The sequence below is a fragment of the Sabethes cyaneus genome, chromosome 2, assembly GCF_943734655.1.
Source record: "Sabethes cyaneus chromosome 2, idSabCyanKW18_F2, whole genome shotgun sequence".
NCBI classification, from domain to species: Eukaryota; Metazoa; Arthropoda; class Insecta; order Diptera; family Culicidae; genus Sabethes; species Sabethes cyaneus.
In genome coordinates, this window is record NC_071354.1 from 33155523 (window position 1) to 33171857 (window position 16335).

General features: G+C 41.0%; 2 protein-coding genes across 2 annotated transcripts; both read left to right on the plus strand.

Annotated features, from left to right (window-relative positions):
- The first annotated feature begins 638 nt into the window (after positions 1-638).
- LOC128737665 (uncharacterized) lies at positions 639-2788 on the plus strand. The gene is made up of 3 exons (XM_053832342.1): positions 639-685; positions 2202-2411; positions 2472-2788. Exons 2-3 carry the CDS (start codon positions 2216-2218, stop codon positions 2783-2785), a joined length of 510 nt encoding a protein of 169 aa, XP_053688317.1. The 5' UTR covers positions 639-685; positions 2202-2215; the 3' UTR covers positions 2786-2788.
- Positions 2789-12510: 9722 nt separating this feature from the next.
- On the plus strand, positions 12511-13038 carry LOC128738143 (bombyxin B-9-like). The gene is made up of 2 exons (XM_053833029.1): positions 12511-12690; positions 12755-13038. Exons 1-2 carry the CDS (start codon positions 12555-12557, stop codon positions 12904-12906), a joined length of 288 nt encoding a protein of 95 aa, XP_053689004.1. The 5' UTR covers positions 12511-12554; the 3' UTR covers positions 12907-13038.
- Positions 13039-16335: the final 3297 nt, after the last annotated feature.

Genomic DNA, 16335 nt, shown 5'->3' on the forward strand with positions numbered 1-16335 from the left:
GATTGAAAATGTTTTACTATTTTATTTGATTCTCTATATGACTAACACTGCAAAATAAACATCTGTTTTCCGATACCCAACTCCAGACAGCCAGTCAGAAAATAACAGTCGGCTAAATATTGTTGCTAACTCACGGAGATCGGTTTTCCACCTCACCGAGTCGGAAGCGGAGAATAATTTTCTTTTCGGAAAAACCTGCGAGTTCGCTTATCGCTAATTCATCACGACGTTCACCTTTTTCATGAATATTCACTATTTTTACCAACCACCCCCTATGCATGCAGGCGGGAATCTAGTCAACCCCATCTCGTAAATGGTAATGAGTGGAAACATTCTTAAGACACCTTGCCGCGGTACGTAGGGAAAACCTGGCGCCTACAAGACGTCACGGCGTCGTCGTCTGTCGCCGGCGCCGGCTGCCGATAGAGGCTGCTGTCACAGCACGTGCTACCTGTTGCATTGCATTGGGCGGCAGCAGGATTCAGTCAAGCGTGCGGATATCGAAAATCCTTCAGACAGAAGGGAAAGCGCGCGCGATCGCCGACTTTTACGGACTATATAAAAACGGAAGGATTGCACCGATAGCGGTACAGTTTTACGCCGGAAATTGAGCTTACCGTTAGTGGAACCCGGTTCGTTTGCAGCCAGTCAGCATCGAAATCCAGTAAAATTTAAACCCGGAAAGGTAATTTGATTTGAGCAATTGAGATTAGGAGGTGAAACCGTCTTTTCCCAGGGTCTGCTTCGTTTTTCTGTCTGAAAGTGAGTAAAAAATTGGTGAATAATTGGTGTTCTGCAAAATTTTTGTAAGTAGAAAATCTGTTTGGTGAAATGATTTTTGTGTGCCGCTTTTGATTATTGCTACTCGAAGCAAGAAGTAATGTTTTAGATAGGTAGCTTGAGGAAGGTGGGCAGTAAAATGTTAGTCTTGACCGAAGAAAAATGTGTGACCATTCTGGTCAAAAGATTGGCTTTTGTGTTTGGTAATGGATACAACGGATCGCACATTTTCAAGCGTGGTGGTAGCATGTCTAAGGATATTGGTGAAATTTGAACAAATTTAGCGATTTCTAGGATACTGACTAATTAATATTTCAGAAAGTGATGCGCCTATGAATGGGTTTGGCGTAGTACAATTGACCGTTGGCCTGTGCAATAATGTTGAAAAGTAGGAGTCGTGTCGTGCATGAATGCTGCCGAATTCTTTTGTGATATAAATAACATCTCAACGTTTCGCCTCTGACAAAAAATGGACTTGCGGCGCATCGCCATTTCTAGACCATCATCAGGCAGGGTATGAAGCAGGGAAATTCCGTCAAAGTGTCATTTCTTTTCTCTTACAGGTAATTACGAAAGATTTCATATGGCCTTACATCGCCGATGTACATTCAGTGTGATTTTCGTTGTCTGTTGCGGACTGCTGGTATTGGCAGTGGCAACATCGGAGGCCAGCCGGTCAGAACACAATTCAACGACCGCGTTTCAACGGGTCGCCCGAGATCGTAGACGTTATTGTGGCAAGGCATTGACTGCCATGCTGGCACATGTTTGCACCAGCTACCCTTCACCGTGGAGAAAGAAGTCTGGTAAGTTCAGGAAATAATTCATCAGTTACCACGCGTCTTCATCGTATTGGTGATAATGGGCACGCATGGTTATTTTTAATAGAATAAACGCTTAAATTTATATTACTAACTGAAATACTATCTGCTTTCTGTGTATTTTTTATTTTTGCAGATCCAGCATCCGTAGAAGAGTCCTTCGAAGGTTCATACAGAGAACAACTTGTGGCGGAAATAAAACAGGACTTGGAAGAGCTGGAACAATTGGCCCCGGAAATGTTCAACGATAAACCGCCTCTCTTTCACGCGTTATATCCGCGTACATACCTGCAGATTCCGGACGAACCGCTGGATTCCCATCGTCGTGTTCGTCGTCAGATTGTTGACGAATGTTGCCGCAAAAGTTGCACCTTGGCGACTTTGAAGCAGTATTGCGCTAACTAGACGGATTAATGCCTTTTCGGAAACCTGTATGAGATGATCTCGCACTGTAGTATGGCCCTTGAATAAAGTGATTTTGATTTTGGCAGCGATGACCTTGTCCTTTGTGTTTTATATGCCAATCACAAATATTCGTGTTTCATCGTCGTTCATGAGTTTAACTAATTAATTTTCAATTTCAAATTTCAATTTTTGCAGAAACCTTCGATTCCATGAGTTCCACTAGCCACAACCCGTCCAGATATGCCAGCCGGGGGCTTTCGGTATTACACTGGGGCCTCATGGTTCTTATGGTAAGTCCCGCTGTACAGGGTGCCGGTCAACGCTTCTGTGGGAAACAGCTGGTTAAGATGCTGTCGATGCTTTGCGATGAGTTCCCGGATCTTCATTATGGCGTAAAGAAGTCAAGTAAGTTCTTTTTATTTTTTTTTATCAACAAACCAATTAAAGCGAACCATTCGATTGCAGTGATCGACTTCGACAAGATGGACTATTCCGTTGACGACTGGATGCCGGGATACGGTCCGGAGCAGGATACGATAATCTCGAATGATCTGATGGTTTCACCGAATCACATGTCGACCGATCAACACGACCCGAAGGTGCCCCTCTGGGTAACCATGATGTACCCGCAGGATTACGGTTTCCGTTCGAACGCCGGTCGTAACGATCTGATTCCGCCTCGTTTTCGGAAAAGCCCACGAGAGGGAATCGTGAACGAGTGCTGCGTACGACCCTGCGGGATCAATCAGTTGCTCAAGTACTGCAAAACGGTAGCTTAAATTGCTTGCAAATCAAAAAATGTGGTTCCATGTCTACGATGTAAAGGAAGTGCTTTTAAAGGGCGGAAATTGTTTACGAACATTTTATCTTTTGTTGTTTTCGAGAATAGGGTATCTCATACAGGCTCAGCCATGATTGTGATAGCGTTGCTGTGAGCAGTGATGAACATTGCAGATTGCTGTTTTTATACAAATTAGAATTACCAACTCGTTCCAAATACTCAAAGTTGATCGTAAATGTTTAGGAAAGCAGAGAATTTATATAACTGTTATTGTGATTGCAAAGGTAAATAAAAATATTTACAATATAATAATGAGAATTATATTTCAACGAGAGCTCAGATGGCTACGTAATCCGCAGAAGGCCCTGTTGGCAGCCGCTATCCGTCTTTTTACTTCATGGATCACATCGTTGTCACATGTCACTAACGTAGCAAGGTAAATAAATTCATCGACCACTTCAAAATTATCACCAGCGTAGTTTCAATGACCGAAGGGATACCACGCTCTCTACCAGCCACCATATACTTCGTTTTGGCAGAGTTTGTGGTCCTAGCTTCGCAACTTCTTCCTTAAGATGCGTGTACGCCTCTTCAACAGCTCTAGGGTTAATGTCGATGATATCGATGTCATCCACGAACCCTAGGACATGTGAGATTTCGTGATAATGGTACCGCTTCCTTGCACCTGCACGCCCGCCCCTCGTTAGCATCTTGCAATATAATGTTGAAAAGCAAATTCGCTAGCCCGTCACATTGCTTCAAACCTTCTGACGTCACAAACACGTTCGATGTCTCGCCCGCTGTTCTGACGCTTGGTTTTGGTCTATCAAGAGTTGCTACCCGTATCTGCCTAGTCAGCCTAGTTAGTTTTGTTGGAAAACCATGTTCAAGCATAATCCGCCACAGCTCATTTCGTTTACCTGAATCGTACGGCGCCTTGAAATCTATAAAAAAGGTGAGTCTGCAAGTTGAATACTAGGAATTTATTGAAGATTTGTCGCACAGTGAACGTTTGGTTTCTTGCAACGGTCTCAGTCTGAAAGACAGGATGCGGGAGAGAATTTTGTATGCAGAATTGAGGAAAGCAATGCCCCGATAATTACTGCATTCCAGTCGGTGGTCCTTTTTATACTGCAATAGCTCTCTTATTTACTTACTTACGGTTAGACAGAACAATGGGATGAAGTCGAATTTCTCCACAGTTGACAGTCATCTGCCACCAGGTTGAACTGCCTGAATATTGGCCTAGGCTAGGGTACACTTTCATGAACCACTGGGTTTGCATCTGCAGATCTCATTCGCTCTTCTCCTCAAGGTTTGTTTGATTCTTCTCTACCTACACCTGCGAATGTCTATTTTTCGGGCGCTGCTGATAAAATCTGCGATGGACTGCCGAATTGAAGATCCAACTGTCCAATTTACTGCGCGCAGGCGTATAATAAAACGAATCTTACGTCAGTAATGTGATCTGATCTGAGCGCCAAATATTCCGAAGACCCATAAAGTCGCGTTAGGTGTATCTGTCGAAAACGGAAATAAAAATGCAAATAAATCAAAGCTTAAACAAAGCTTATGTACATAATCTAGTGCTTAATTCTCACTGAATAAAGCCATCTTTTCGACAATAATCAAACAAAACCATCTTATTTATCAATGGTCGAATCATGATATTTTATTCGTCTATGGTCTTACCGATCTGTATTTTTTCATTTAACTGTTCGTACCGAATACGACATACTTCATTCAGCAGTGTTCATACCGAATTATTTTACTTATAAATGAACATTCCGAATCATTTTACATATAAATGATCGTACCGAATAATCTATGGTCGTACCGAACCATAGACTTTATTCAACATTGATCGTACCCAATCATTTTATTCATCTATGTGTAGCTCTCACTTAAAACACTTTTTGCGTAATTACAGTGACTGAGATGGGTTTGTATTTTCAACTTCACTATTCACTAACATAAAACTAACTAGTAAACTTCCGTAAGGAACTAATAAAACTAACTCTTAACGAACCTCTGCGTAAAGAACTGATCTATACTAAAGAACTAATCATCTCTTTCACATGAATCTTCTTTTCCTCGCGGCGTTGTCGCCGGTATTTATATCAGCTCTTAATTCTTCTTAGTAGGAAGTACTAGAACAGCTGCTGCGAAAAAAGAGAGTAGAGCGAGACTTTACGTTAAGTCTATGAGAGTTTCAGGTGGCGCGCGAAACCTCTCACACATGTACTACGATAACTCACATCGCACGATTCGACGTACAATTTTTGTTATGGTCCATGCGCAAACGTTTTCGCTTGCCCCTGAAACCCCAAGAAAAATAAACTTTGCGACAAAACCGCACCGAGAGGTAAAACTTTCGCTGTCGCGGAAGCTTCGGTCAATGTTAACCGTCAATGTTAGCTTTTGTCAATGTTACCCGTACGGGCGTGCTTCTTGACACTGACGGTGCATATGGTCGTACCGAACCCTCTATTTATTCCCACAATGAGCATACAAAATATTCCACTCATATAATTCAGAGTTAGTTTTTCGAAGTTTTTTTTTATCACACGACCAGCTCAACGTATGGATATTTGGATAAAATATTTCAAGTCCAAGTTCCTATCTTTTCTGACATAATAAATCATAACGCAATAAGATACAGTGAAGAAAAAATGTTCCAAAAAACTCAAAAATGGGAAAAAGCACCCAATATTATCTCCTATAGAGTAAGGAGGGGTAAAAGTGCGATTCGATAATTTATCGGTGCAGATTCTGAGTGAATTGCCTACATTAGTTTGGATGGGTGACTACTTTGACAGCTTGAATCTAACGTAAACTTTGAATGCTTACAAAGCATAGTTACTGAGTTATGTGCAAATGTTATTTTGAGGCGGTTTTGATGTAATTTTTCATTATACGGCGTTTTACATCACTCACATATCTGTTTTGAAAATACGGTGAAAAGAATTTCCCAAATATATTTCGCTTTTCCACAATTTAATAAAACCCCGTCAAGCGCCTAGCGGGGAAAAAGTGCGATTCACGGACGGGGCAAAAGTGCGATTCATGGACGAGGCAAAAATGTATAGTTGATTATATACAGCTTTAGGCACTATATTACAGATACTAGAAATGGCAGATCTGCAGAAAACTGCGTGCTCTACAGATGTTGGCCAAAGGAAAACAATGTTTTTCCGCTGATGAAACAAAAAAGAAACGTTTGGAAAGTTTCGGTCTGACAGGGGCTGCAATACACCAGCGAAAAATGGGAAAGGTGCAAATTGAGAATATTCCTTACCGAAACATAACGCAGATTGAAAATAATACGGTTTTGTTAGTTATTGCCGTGCTAATGTCATGGATTCTAGCTTCGCACTTTTGCCCCGTGGTAATCGTACTTTTGCCCCGCTAGTGGGGTAAAAGTGCGAATCGGCACTTGATCAGAAGAATGAAAAATTTATTTTGCATAACACTTTTCCAGGCGATTTATAGTTGAATGTGAAAACATTGCGTTACTGCATCACTACAAAATATATTTTGTTGTTGTCCTTCTTTATATCTCAAGAAAATTGATGACAACTTCAAACATCGCACTTATGCTCCGGCCTACTCTACTAGGAATATTTAAAATAAATTACCTTCCACGACGTCTCATTTTTTAGATCTATAGTCCACCTTACGTGGTTCGAGAAACAAAAAGCGCTCACAGGCGACGAAACCACGAAATAATTCTTTTTTTTTGTTTTGTTTTATCGCCAAATAACCGTCAAAAATAACACTTTTTCACTCACGTTCCCAAAATGCAGCCAAAATTGGGCCACCAAAATTACACCTCCAATAGTGTAAACAATTACAAAATTGCAAGTAATTGGTGCGAAATATAGACTCTTGATGGTGATTCTACTGGCAAATCAGACCATTGTTTGTTCAACGCAGTGAGAGCCGGCTCAAGTTGTTGTCAAGTTGGGAGCGGCTCAAGACAATGTCTGACCTAGAGCGGTTTTCGGGGGAGGGTTAGCGATCTTCGGTATAATGTTTATCTTTGGCAGGTCTGTCTCCTCCAATGATCTCTTGGTATAATGGGTCGAGACCAGGTTCAGCCAAAAGACATTGGCGTAGCCAGGAAGTTTCCCTGCAGGGAACCTAGAGGGTGCACCTAAAAAAATTTCATTATGGTGCTGTTACACTGGCTGTCACCGATGGCACAGGGTTTTAAGGAAATTAACGGGTGGCAACTAAAATTTTGGAATTTTTTCGCGGCCCTTATGCTCAACAACAAACGAGCTCAGAGAGAAATGAGAGTATGTATGTGTTAGCTCTATCTCTCCTCTTTATGTTAATATTTTTTGTTTTGTTTATGCTTGCCCAGTTTTGCTAAAAATGGCGTCGAAACAAGAAGCATTTCGGGAGCGCGTTGTACACTTCTACGAACTGCAACAGAAATCTCGGCAAAAAGTATACGGTACAATTTTTAACAAGCAAGTATGTTGCGGCTTTGACTGTTTATCATATCCTAAGATGCCCAACAACTATTCGCACGCAAGGTAGTGGAAAACCAGCCAAAATTATGGACGCAGAAGGACATCGTTCTCTTTCTCGTTTCTTCATCAACAAGCCCTCTGGTTTGGCTAGCAAATAAGATGCACCAGACGAATGTTTGAAGAAAATTTTGATCCCGTTTCTAAAAAAAACATCATGCAGATGGACAATACGTGTTTTGGCCGGTTAGAGCATCATCGCATTACGCCAAAAAATTACAATCGTTCCTGAATACCCATTCGATCCCATTTTTACCCATAAACCACGACCCGAAAAATCTGTCTCAGTGCGCCCAATTGAAAACTTCTTCGGTATTTTGAGTTCTTTGGTGTACAAAAATAACTAAAGAGCCACGAATTGCAAACAGTTGATTGGTAGAATCAAGAGATGCATTCGCAAAGTTGACATGACGGCCGTACAACGCTCTTGTTTCGACGTCAAACGAAAGCTTCGCCGAACAGCCAATTACGGACCGTTTTCAAATGTACACTAATTTCTTTTCAACAATGGATAATGTATCTTTAATTTCGGTAAATCAGATCTTCTTCATGTATCTTTATCTTTTTTTGACAGCTTGAGAAAAAAATTCCAAAATTTTAGTTGCCACCCTTTATCAGGCGGGCTTTATAAGGGCCCACGCAACTACGGACAAGATACTTACCATCCGGCAGATCATGCAGAAATATCGGGGATGCTACTTGCCCTCGCATCACATCTTAATTGATTTCAAAGTAGCATACGATACAGTCGATCGAAACCGGCTATGGCAGATAATACACGAACACTGTTTGGAGAGATTCCTATCGTCATCTGGCGAAAGTATGTAGGCTACGGTGGAGATGCCGAACGACAGTGCGACAAAAACAACTTTTCAACAGCTGCACCGCCGCCACCAGGAACAGAGGGGCTCAACGTACAAGAAAGCTCGAGCAGGTCGAAAGTGAGTTGCAACTTCTGAGACGGCTGGGAAATTGCCGACGAGTGGCCCAAAATAGAGTTGAATGGAGACGACTGTTTGTCAGTGGGAATTGTCCTTAATTTTTGTCCGGTTTTTAAATTGGTAAAATTGGTGAAAATTTCTGAAGGAGGCCTGCGGAATTCTGGATGTTTCACCAACACGTTCAGCCGCTCATTATGGGTGATTAGCTGCTGCTTAGACACGGCCGGTCTCGACTGACGCTTCCGCACAAAAATGTCACACGACGCCATCTTATTCACGATCTTCCTCTTCGATTTCTGCAGTACTTTAGAGTCGTGCAGTAGCGTCGGGTGGCTGGTAGCAGGCTTCCGTTTGCCGCTCTCGTCCTTCTCCAGTAGGGAGAGAAACTTGTAAATGCCGGATCAGTCATACCTGACGGACACAAAGTGCCTCTCGATTAACAACTTTTTCGCACCGGTACCTGGCAGTACGAACAAAGCATCAAGCGTAGTTGATTGACTGCTTTTTCGCCTTGACTGTTGCACTGTCAACTGTACTGCACTGATAAAACTGTCTTTTTTCTGTACACAACAGGGTTGCTGCAACTGGCAATGCATAGGTGGATTCACTACCAGGTGACTGGGTAATCGCATAAAAAAACGCTAGAATCAGTCTATTTTTTTAATTCATCATGTCGTCTACAAAGTACTCTATTAAATAATTTTCCGCAGACTATCACCAATTGCGAACAGATTTGTGCGAATTTATTAAGCTGGCTTCGTTGATGGATGGTCAATCAAAAATCATGAACGGTTCTCGCAAGAAACTGATGATACTGATAATGATCAATCTACGATGGATGGTCACAGTACTGTGTTCGGATTTTGGGTGGATTGTCAAGTTCATTCGAAGTACAGAGAGGGCTTCGTAAAGGTGATGGCCTTTCTTACCTGCTGCTTAACGTAGCGCTACAAGGTGTTACGAACAAGGATATAAGGTGTGTTGGGCTTCACAACTAACTGCGGTTGAACAGACTTAGCTCCCGTACGAAGTTTACCCCGTTCAAAGAAGCTTATTAGACCAGTTGTTCTCTACGGCCATGAAATGTGGACAATCTGCGAGTGCTAAGAATGGTCTTCAGCGGGGGCGATCCAAAGGCGGCTAACGCTAGACAGGTACGATGGACAGGTCATGTTGCGAAAATTCCGGGTAACTATACCCTTCAAAGATGATAGGGACAAGACTACCAGAGGCGCAGTAAGCAAAAAGGTATCTAAGGAATTGGTGAGCAGTAGCCCACAACACAGTAAATTTGAGGAATTTTGTTCTTCAGACTGCGTCTTAGAACGGAAAGCCAATCAAGTGAAATGAGAACTATCTTGAATTTACGTAAATAGTTGGAGAAAAGTTATACTGAAAATAGACGATCATTTGCGAAGATGGTGTTAGGGGAGCGGGTAGACCGAGATGTGGCGGCGAGTACATGGTGTCAAAGAAAATGGAGAGCGGCACCCAACCCGAGTGGATTTGAGGAAATATTTTTTTAGTATTAACTAAAAAACAAAAAAATGAACATTGAAATAATATATGTGCTTATGTCAATTATATAATATATGTCGCAGGACGAATAAACAAGTATATAATTGGCCGCAATGTGGCATGTTGCACCATCTTGTTGGAATGAAGGTCGTCAGCATCAATTTCATCATCTCTCGAAAAGTAAAAGTGCGTTAGTACTTGCCAGTGAGTGCCATCGTACACCCTTGTTTAAACTTAATAATATATTTATTATACTTTAAACTGCACTAAACCATAGTTTTCCAGGGTGTAGTGGCAATTGATGGACCACTTTTGGATTTGAATTATATCATGATTAAAAATTCTGCTTTTATGTACCATTTTTACGTCTTTTTTTTTATAAAATCCGGGTCGGGTTTCATTGCTTCTAAGGTCCAAGCTTTCGGTCTTATGATCTTGTACGGATGTAAAAAGAGGTACAACCGCAAAATATGCCAGATTGTAAATGTGGAAAGTCCCAACTCTTGAAAATGGCGTGGAATAGACACATTATCATTCTCTTCGATTCTGGTCGATACAGTAGTAATTTTCCTTTCACTTCGGCCTAATACCATGAAAAGAAATTCCACTTTTAAACATGCCTATTATATAATGAGATAAGATGGTGCTCTATTACGAGCGTGTTTGGCACGAAATGATCTTTCAGCAGCGACAAAAGTTCTAGAATTTCGATAGAATTTGTGGACAGATTTAAACGTTGTGTTGAAAACATTACTGCTGACAAATCCACTTAGATGGCACAGGTTTGACGATTAACATTACCAATAATAATCGAAGACAGTCGATATAGAAAGGGACCGTTGTTGGCAAGTGAGCTTTATAAAACTAGGGAGAAAACCGTCTCTGTGTGTATTTGCGTGGGAGTATCAATTGTGCATTCCCATTTGCGTGGTGGAGAATGACGGTATAGTCAGCCATCCTAGTCTGACCGCTAAGGACCTGATATATTTTGGAATTGGTCCATTCGAGGATTCAAATGCCCACCCGGTAAAGATACTGAAATGTAAACAATTGAAGAAGTATCGTTGGACAGCCATATTTAAGTGCGAAGTCCATCAGCTTTGTTCCGGTTGACTTTTGCCAGAGCTGCTCTTCCTAGCCAGGTATGTGTAGGCAAACTTTGTCTGCCTTCAAGCCTTCTTGTACCGTGGTTTATGTACTGTTTCAATTGCAAGCAATAGAGACATACGGATAGCTCCTGTTCAAAATGAGTACGATGTGGTAAGTGAGGGGCGAATCATACGTTCGACACATGCAGGAAAGGTGTTTAAAAGTTCCCCTATTATGGGAAGTCTTCGTATGAACTCTCGACATGCCCCGCGCATAAATTGCGCAGTGATAAAAACAAGCGGTCACAAACAAGGTGCAGCAATGCTCAAAAAGGTTGCTGCCTAATCTTTTTGAACCCTTGCAAAGCTAATTTGATGAGTCAGTAACTGACGATTCACTCGAGGGATCTACGCTTTCTGGAGATTCTAGGAAGAAGAAAAAATTTTCTTCACCTAGACTTCCCAAGAAACAGTTTAAGATATTATCCCTATAGAATGAAAAAAACTAAGAAATCAGTTTTATTTTGATTTTACTCGTAATTTTGACCAGATTCAAGACGTTGTATGGACTAGATTGCCGCAGCAATAGCTGTTGAAGCACATTTCACTCAGATAAACGGCAAAGTTTAGTTATAATATGCGCGAGCACGTGTGTCTAACAAAAAGATCTCATAATAATATATTTGTAGAGATTTATCTTGACACTTTGCTATTTGAATCTGTTCAATCAGCTCGTTCAAAATTCATATAGGAAACTCCACAAAAAATTAGTATAGTCATGCATTAAACGGCGGTATATTCCACAACGATCTTGCTTAGCATCTATAGTACTATCACATGACCTTTACCGGCAGGGAGCCGGTCGGTTGGTTCGCATTCTGTCCAGTATAAATTAGACACCATAAATTGTCTGCAATGGTGCACTGTCTAGGGCCGCCGGCCGTGTCGCCGCCCTGTCCGGAAACTCAATTAAGTCCGCCCGTCTAGAATCAGATAGCGATCTCACTCGTCTACGTAACGATATCAAGTTCGAACAATCATCCGTAAATTGTCACACGTGTGCGCCCTTCACATCGGAGAAAACCTAGCACTATTATAGTAAGTACGCACGGTTCGCGATCACTGCACGCGCGGCTGATAAATCGCCCCAGTTATGCTGTGTTCGGTTTCATTCTATCAAGCGAGCAAGCGTCTTCCCACAATGAAATGAAGACATGTACTATAATATTGTTTGAACTATCGGACAAAGTCAATTCTACAAACAAACACCCATAATGGTGCTCACTCACCCGACTTTCATTAGCAGCTCATAAAATTAGCCATTATATTTGTTTTTTTCCTCTGTGATTCCGCGCGATAAGGATCAACTCATTGCCTACAGAGAGCGAGCGAGAAAGAGTCACAGGGAGCGAGGAATTTTCACCAGAAATAAACTACCTTATCGGGTTGAACTTTGGCTCCCACGAACTGGTGTGAAAAAGTAAAAGCATATATTCGCAGCAGACAAGCTGAGTCAGTGGAGTCGCTGGCAACTCGTAAATATAACAGCTACTGTAAACACCTCAGACAGACAGAAAAATGGAAACAAGTCATAAAAATGATCCTTTCGAAGTGCTTTACCGGTCAGTTGCAATTGAACTGCGGAATCGAAGCAATTGATTGGTTTGCTGTTCTCGCACAAGATGAAGATTGAAGTTATTTTCCTGTTGGTCTGCCTAATTGCCAGCGGTGTAGTTGATTCATTTCCCAGACCAGGAAAGGATCGATATTGTGGAAAGCGGCTTACTCAAGTTTTAGCGCTTCTATGCAATGGAGACTGTAAGTTTTATACTTTTGCACGTCAATTCCACAATGATACAGAAATATCATTCCTACTTTACAGATCCCTATCATAGAGCAACTGAAGCCCACCAACCTGCTGACGACGGTTTTCGTAACATTCCACGGTTCCGGCGCAACATAGTCCCCGAGTGCTGTTCGTATCCTTGCGACCTTTATCAGCTTAAAATACTTTGCACCCCACCAAAAGTGTAGAATAGCTTTGTTTTACAATGAACCAAGTTGGACACTACGAGGTGTTAATCGAAAAAGCCGTACCAGAAAGTTTTTAGTGTGATAATATATATGCAAGAGATTTACGTGTAACATGTTTAATGTTTTTCATAAATGGAATGAATTTTTTCCACAGTTGTTTTATTTGCTGGGATTGTATTAGAAAACTTCTTATTTCGAAGGGGCTGATAATCACCGAACAGTACCGAGAATATAATATACATGAACGATATAAGATAGTGAACGAAAACAAAAGAAAAATTTCAATTATCATTTTCTTCGCTTGCTATTATTCGTAATCTGGGATTACTATGCGAAGAGAGGCTTCAAATAAATTGTGGATTTTAATCCGAGACCGAGACGGTTGACATTTTTTCTCAACATTTACTAGTATTCAGTATGATGTCGCCCTCTCAGTCAAAACTGTCAGTGCTCCGCACTGTTCTTATATCGAGCGTGTCTGTTATGTACGGTGACCGGTCACACAAAATGTCGTGACATTTTTTTCCTGTCGTGGCAATTTTTGTCGTAGTATGGAAATCACTTGACCTCCCAGTTGGCCTCGAGGTATGATGCTGGCCTAGTAAGCCAGTCCTCGTATGTTCGAATCTCGGCTGGGAGAGGCTGTTAGAGTCAATAGGATCGTAGCAACTGGCCCTGCAATTGTCCTGTACTATAACAGCTGACTGCGAAGTCTGTCGTATAAAAACAGAAGGTCATGTTTCGATAACAGAATGTAGCACCAAGGCTTTGCTTTGCTTTATGAAAATCACTTATCTTAAAGGACTTTGACTTAAGTAACTTTATACGTTTAACATATTAGATATTCAATAAAATGCACTTACGCCCTTTAAACTCTCAAACTAGACTTACCAGCAGCTGTAAAGATTATGTAATGTTGTATTTGAAATGTGTAGAGCACTTTCTACATGTTTTTTCGTGAACTGGTGGCTTAACAAGTGGTTTGCAATGAGTGTTCTGTCGATTTAACATTGATTTTAGTACTTACGGCACTTTAAAGGGCATAACTCAAATTTCCACCGCAGGAGGATTTTGAAAATTTCACTAGAGATGCAGTACAATCTCATGAATCGGCTGGTGACTTCCGATTTCATAGAGCATTTTTTTTATAATAACGGTCTGGGGGAGCACCGTGCGAGTATGAATGTATATTCTGCTATAACTCCGAAACGTTTGAACGGGTTTTGAACAGTTTGAACAGTTGTACAATAGACAATTAAACAAGTGGCCGGATGACAAAAGAGGATTTCTGAAAGAGAGGAAATAGGCCACTTTATTTACAAGAAGGAGGTTTAAAAACGTAAAATAAAGCCTTTTTTACTTTATAGGAATTACCTTCGCTTTATAGGAATTACCGAAAAGAAGACAGATTTGCAAGAGGCTGGATAGCAACAGAAGGGGGGAGCTGATAAAGTGTAGACCCATTCAAATGAAGGAAAAGGGGTTTGTTGCTTGCATTATGACAATTTTCTTTACAATTACAGATGCACAAGTGGCTGAGAGACAAAGAGGCCCCGAGTACGATCAAATCCATCAGCAAGGCCTATTAGAAGTTGGCTACCTTTGGAGAAAATCATGCCTCTCGTTTCGATGACCGCTCATCGGATCACCCCTTCAAGATTGATGTTAAACAGCGTGCAGGATAATCCGTCACCTTATCTCAACCTTCGCCGTGTTTCGAAGGTCACGAGAGTGTCTTCGAGATGCGCATGAAATACATCACTCGATCGAATGTAGCTCTGATCTGTCGCATCAGTTTATCCAGAAAAAGATGTTCGTGCATTATCTGCCACAGCTGGTCTCGATCGAGGCGGCGTTTACTAGGCGGCGTTTACTAGTGTTATGCCGCGATAGTTGCTGCGTTCGTGCTGATCACTCGTTTGAGAAGGGACAAACCACTCCTTCCTTACATTCCTCCTCCGAAATCTTGGAAATAACCCAGTGTAGAGCCGTTGGCAGCATTTCACGGCCATTTTTATTAAGCCCTGCCGGTAGGGGTAGGGGGTCCTTACCATTGACTTTGTTGGTCAACAACCCGATTTCTCTATGACTTTTTGAAGATCAGGTACTGGGACATCACTATTCCATGAGCACTACTAGGCTAACTTCTGTTCCGCCAACTTCTGCATCTTCGCCATTGAGTCATTGAGAAATTTTCAAAATGTCTTGCGACTGTCTTGACTTGAGGCTTGACTGTGACGCCTGCGAATTAGCGAAAAATATACTAGGATAGAGTAGAATGAAGACGACTGTTTAAAATAGCCAGATTGGTGGAAAATCTTATCCATAGAAAGGAGCATAAATTTGACTATAATAACTATCCAGGAATTAACTTTCTTAATTCTATACATAAGGTGCTTTCTCGTATCCTGTGAACGAGTGTCAAGCTAGTGTTGGACCAGGTCGCTTCGCGATGGATTCCGTATTTACTCTGTGAAAAAATTTAAGTCCCGGTGATAATATCTGTAGAATTATTATCTATTTGTAGGTTTCAAGGCCGCGTATGGTTCAGTTAAGCGAGATGACCCGTGGTAGATACTGATTATTGGTACTGCGGATAACATAGATATCAGCGGGATTGATCGTACATCTGTAAAGGACGTCCTTAGGACTTCTAAAAGAGAATCTGAGAGGTTGAGACCCATCATCAACTAATTCAACTTTGTTAATAGAACACAATTTTTACACCGATGCGAATAATACAAAAGAGGGTTTGTTCCAATATGTTTTGTAGTTTCCGAGATAAATGCACATGAAATTTATAAAACAACATTAGGGTAGTTTGCCAATTGTTCCGCACCACCCAATTGTTGCCCATTTCACGGTTTTTGACTCAAGATATAAATATTATCGCAGCACTCCAAACGGTCAAAATACAAATATATGACACTACCTTCAAATATGTGTAAACATGATTGTTGGCAAACACATATTTGGCATAGACAAATTACCTCATAAAATCCGACTCTTAGTAAAGCCAAAATACGCCGAAAGCTTACAGTTTGGTTTAAGAAACTACTCATCAAATTTAAGCTTTTAGACCTCAACGAAAAGCAAATTATTCTCATATTACTCTCTATTCCTTTCAAAATATTTGCATTCATAATTTTTGATTACATAAATAACTATAATTTCCTATTTTTGTGTTCTGTGCATATTGGTTATTAATTGGAACAATATTAGGATTTTGTCCATTTCCTATCATCTGCAAATGCTGCTAAGCGAGGCCTTGCTTCACCATTCTTACTTAATCCGATTCTTATTAAAAATGTACCACTATTTAAATGTCTGATTAAAAGAATATCAATAATTATCGATTTCCCTGAAGACTAAATCTATAAAAGCCTAATGATATTACCGACGGGTAAAAATTTTCGTGAATAAGAGATA

Excerpts from the sequence above, each read along its gene's own strand:
- LOC128737665 (XM_053832342.1), top strand. The coding sequence starts at position 2,216 with ATGAGTTCCACTAGCCACAACCCGTCCAGATATGCCAGCCGGGGGCTT. Across the intron at positions 2,412-2,471 it reads TTATGGCGTAAAGAAGTCAA|TGATCGACTTCGACAAGATG; the intron begins GTAAGTTCTTTT and ends ATTCGATTGCAG.
- LOC128738143 (XM_053833029.1), top strand. The coding sequence starts at position 12,555 with ATGAAGATTGAAGTTATTTTCCTGTTGGTCTGCCTAATTGCCAGCGGT. Across the intron at positions 12,691-12,754 it reads GCTTCTATGCAATGGAGACT|ATCCCTATCATAGAGCAACT; the intron begins GTAAGTTTTATA and ends CCTACTTTACAG.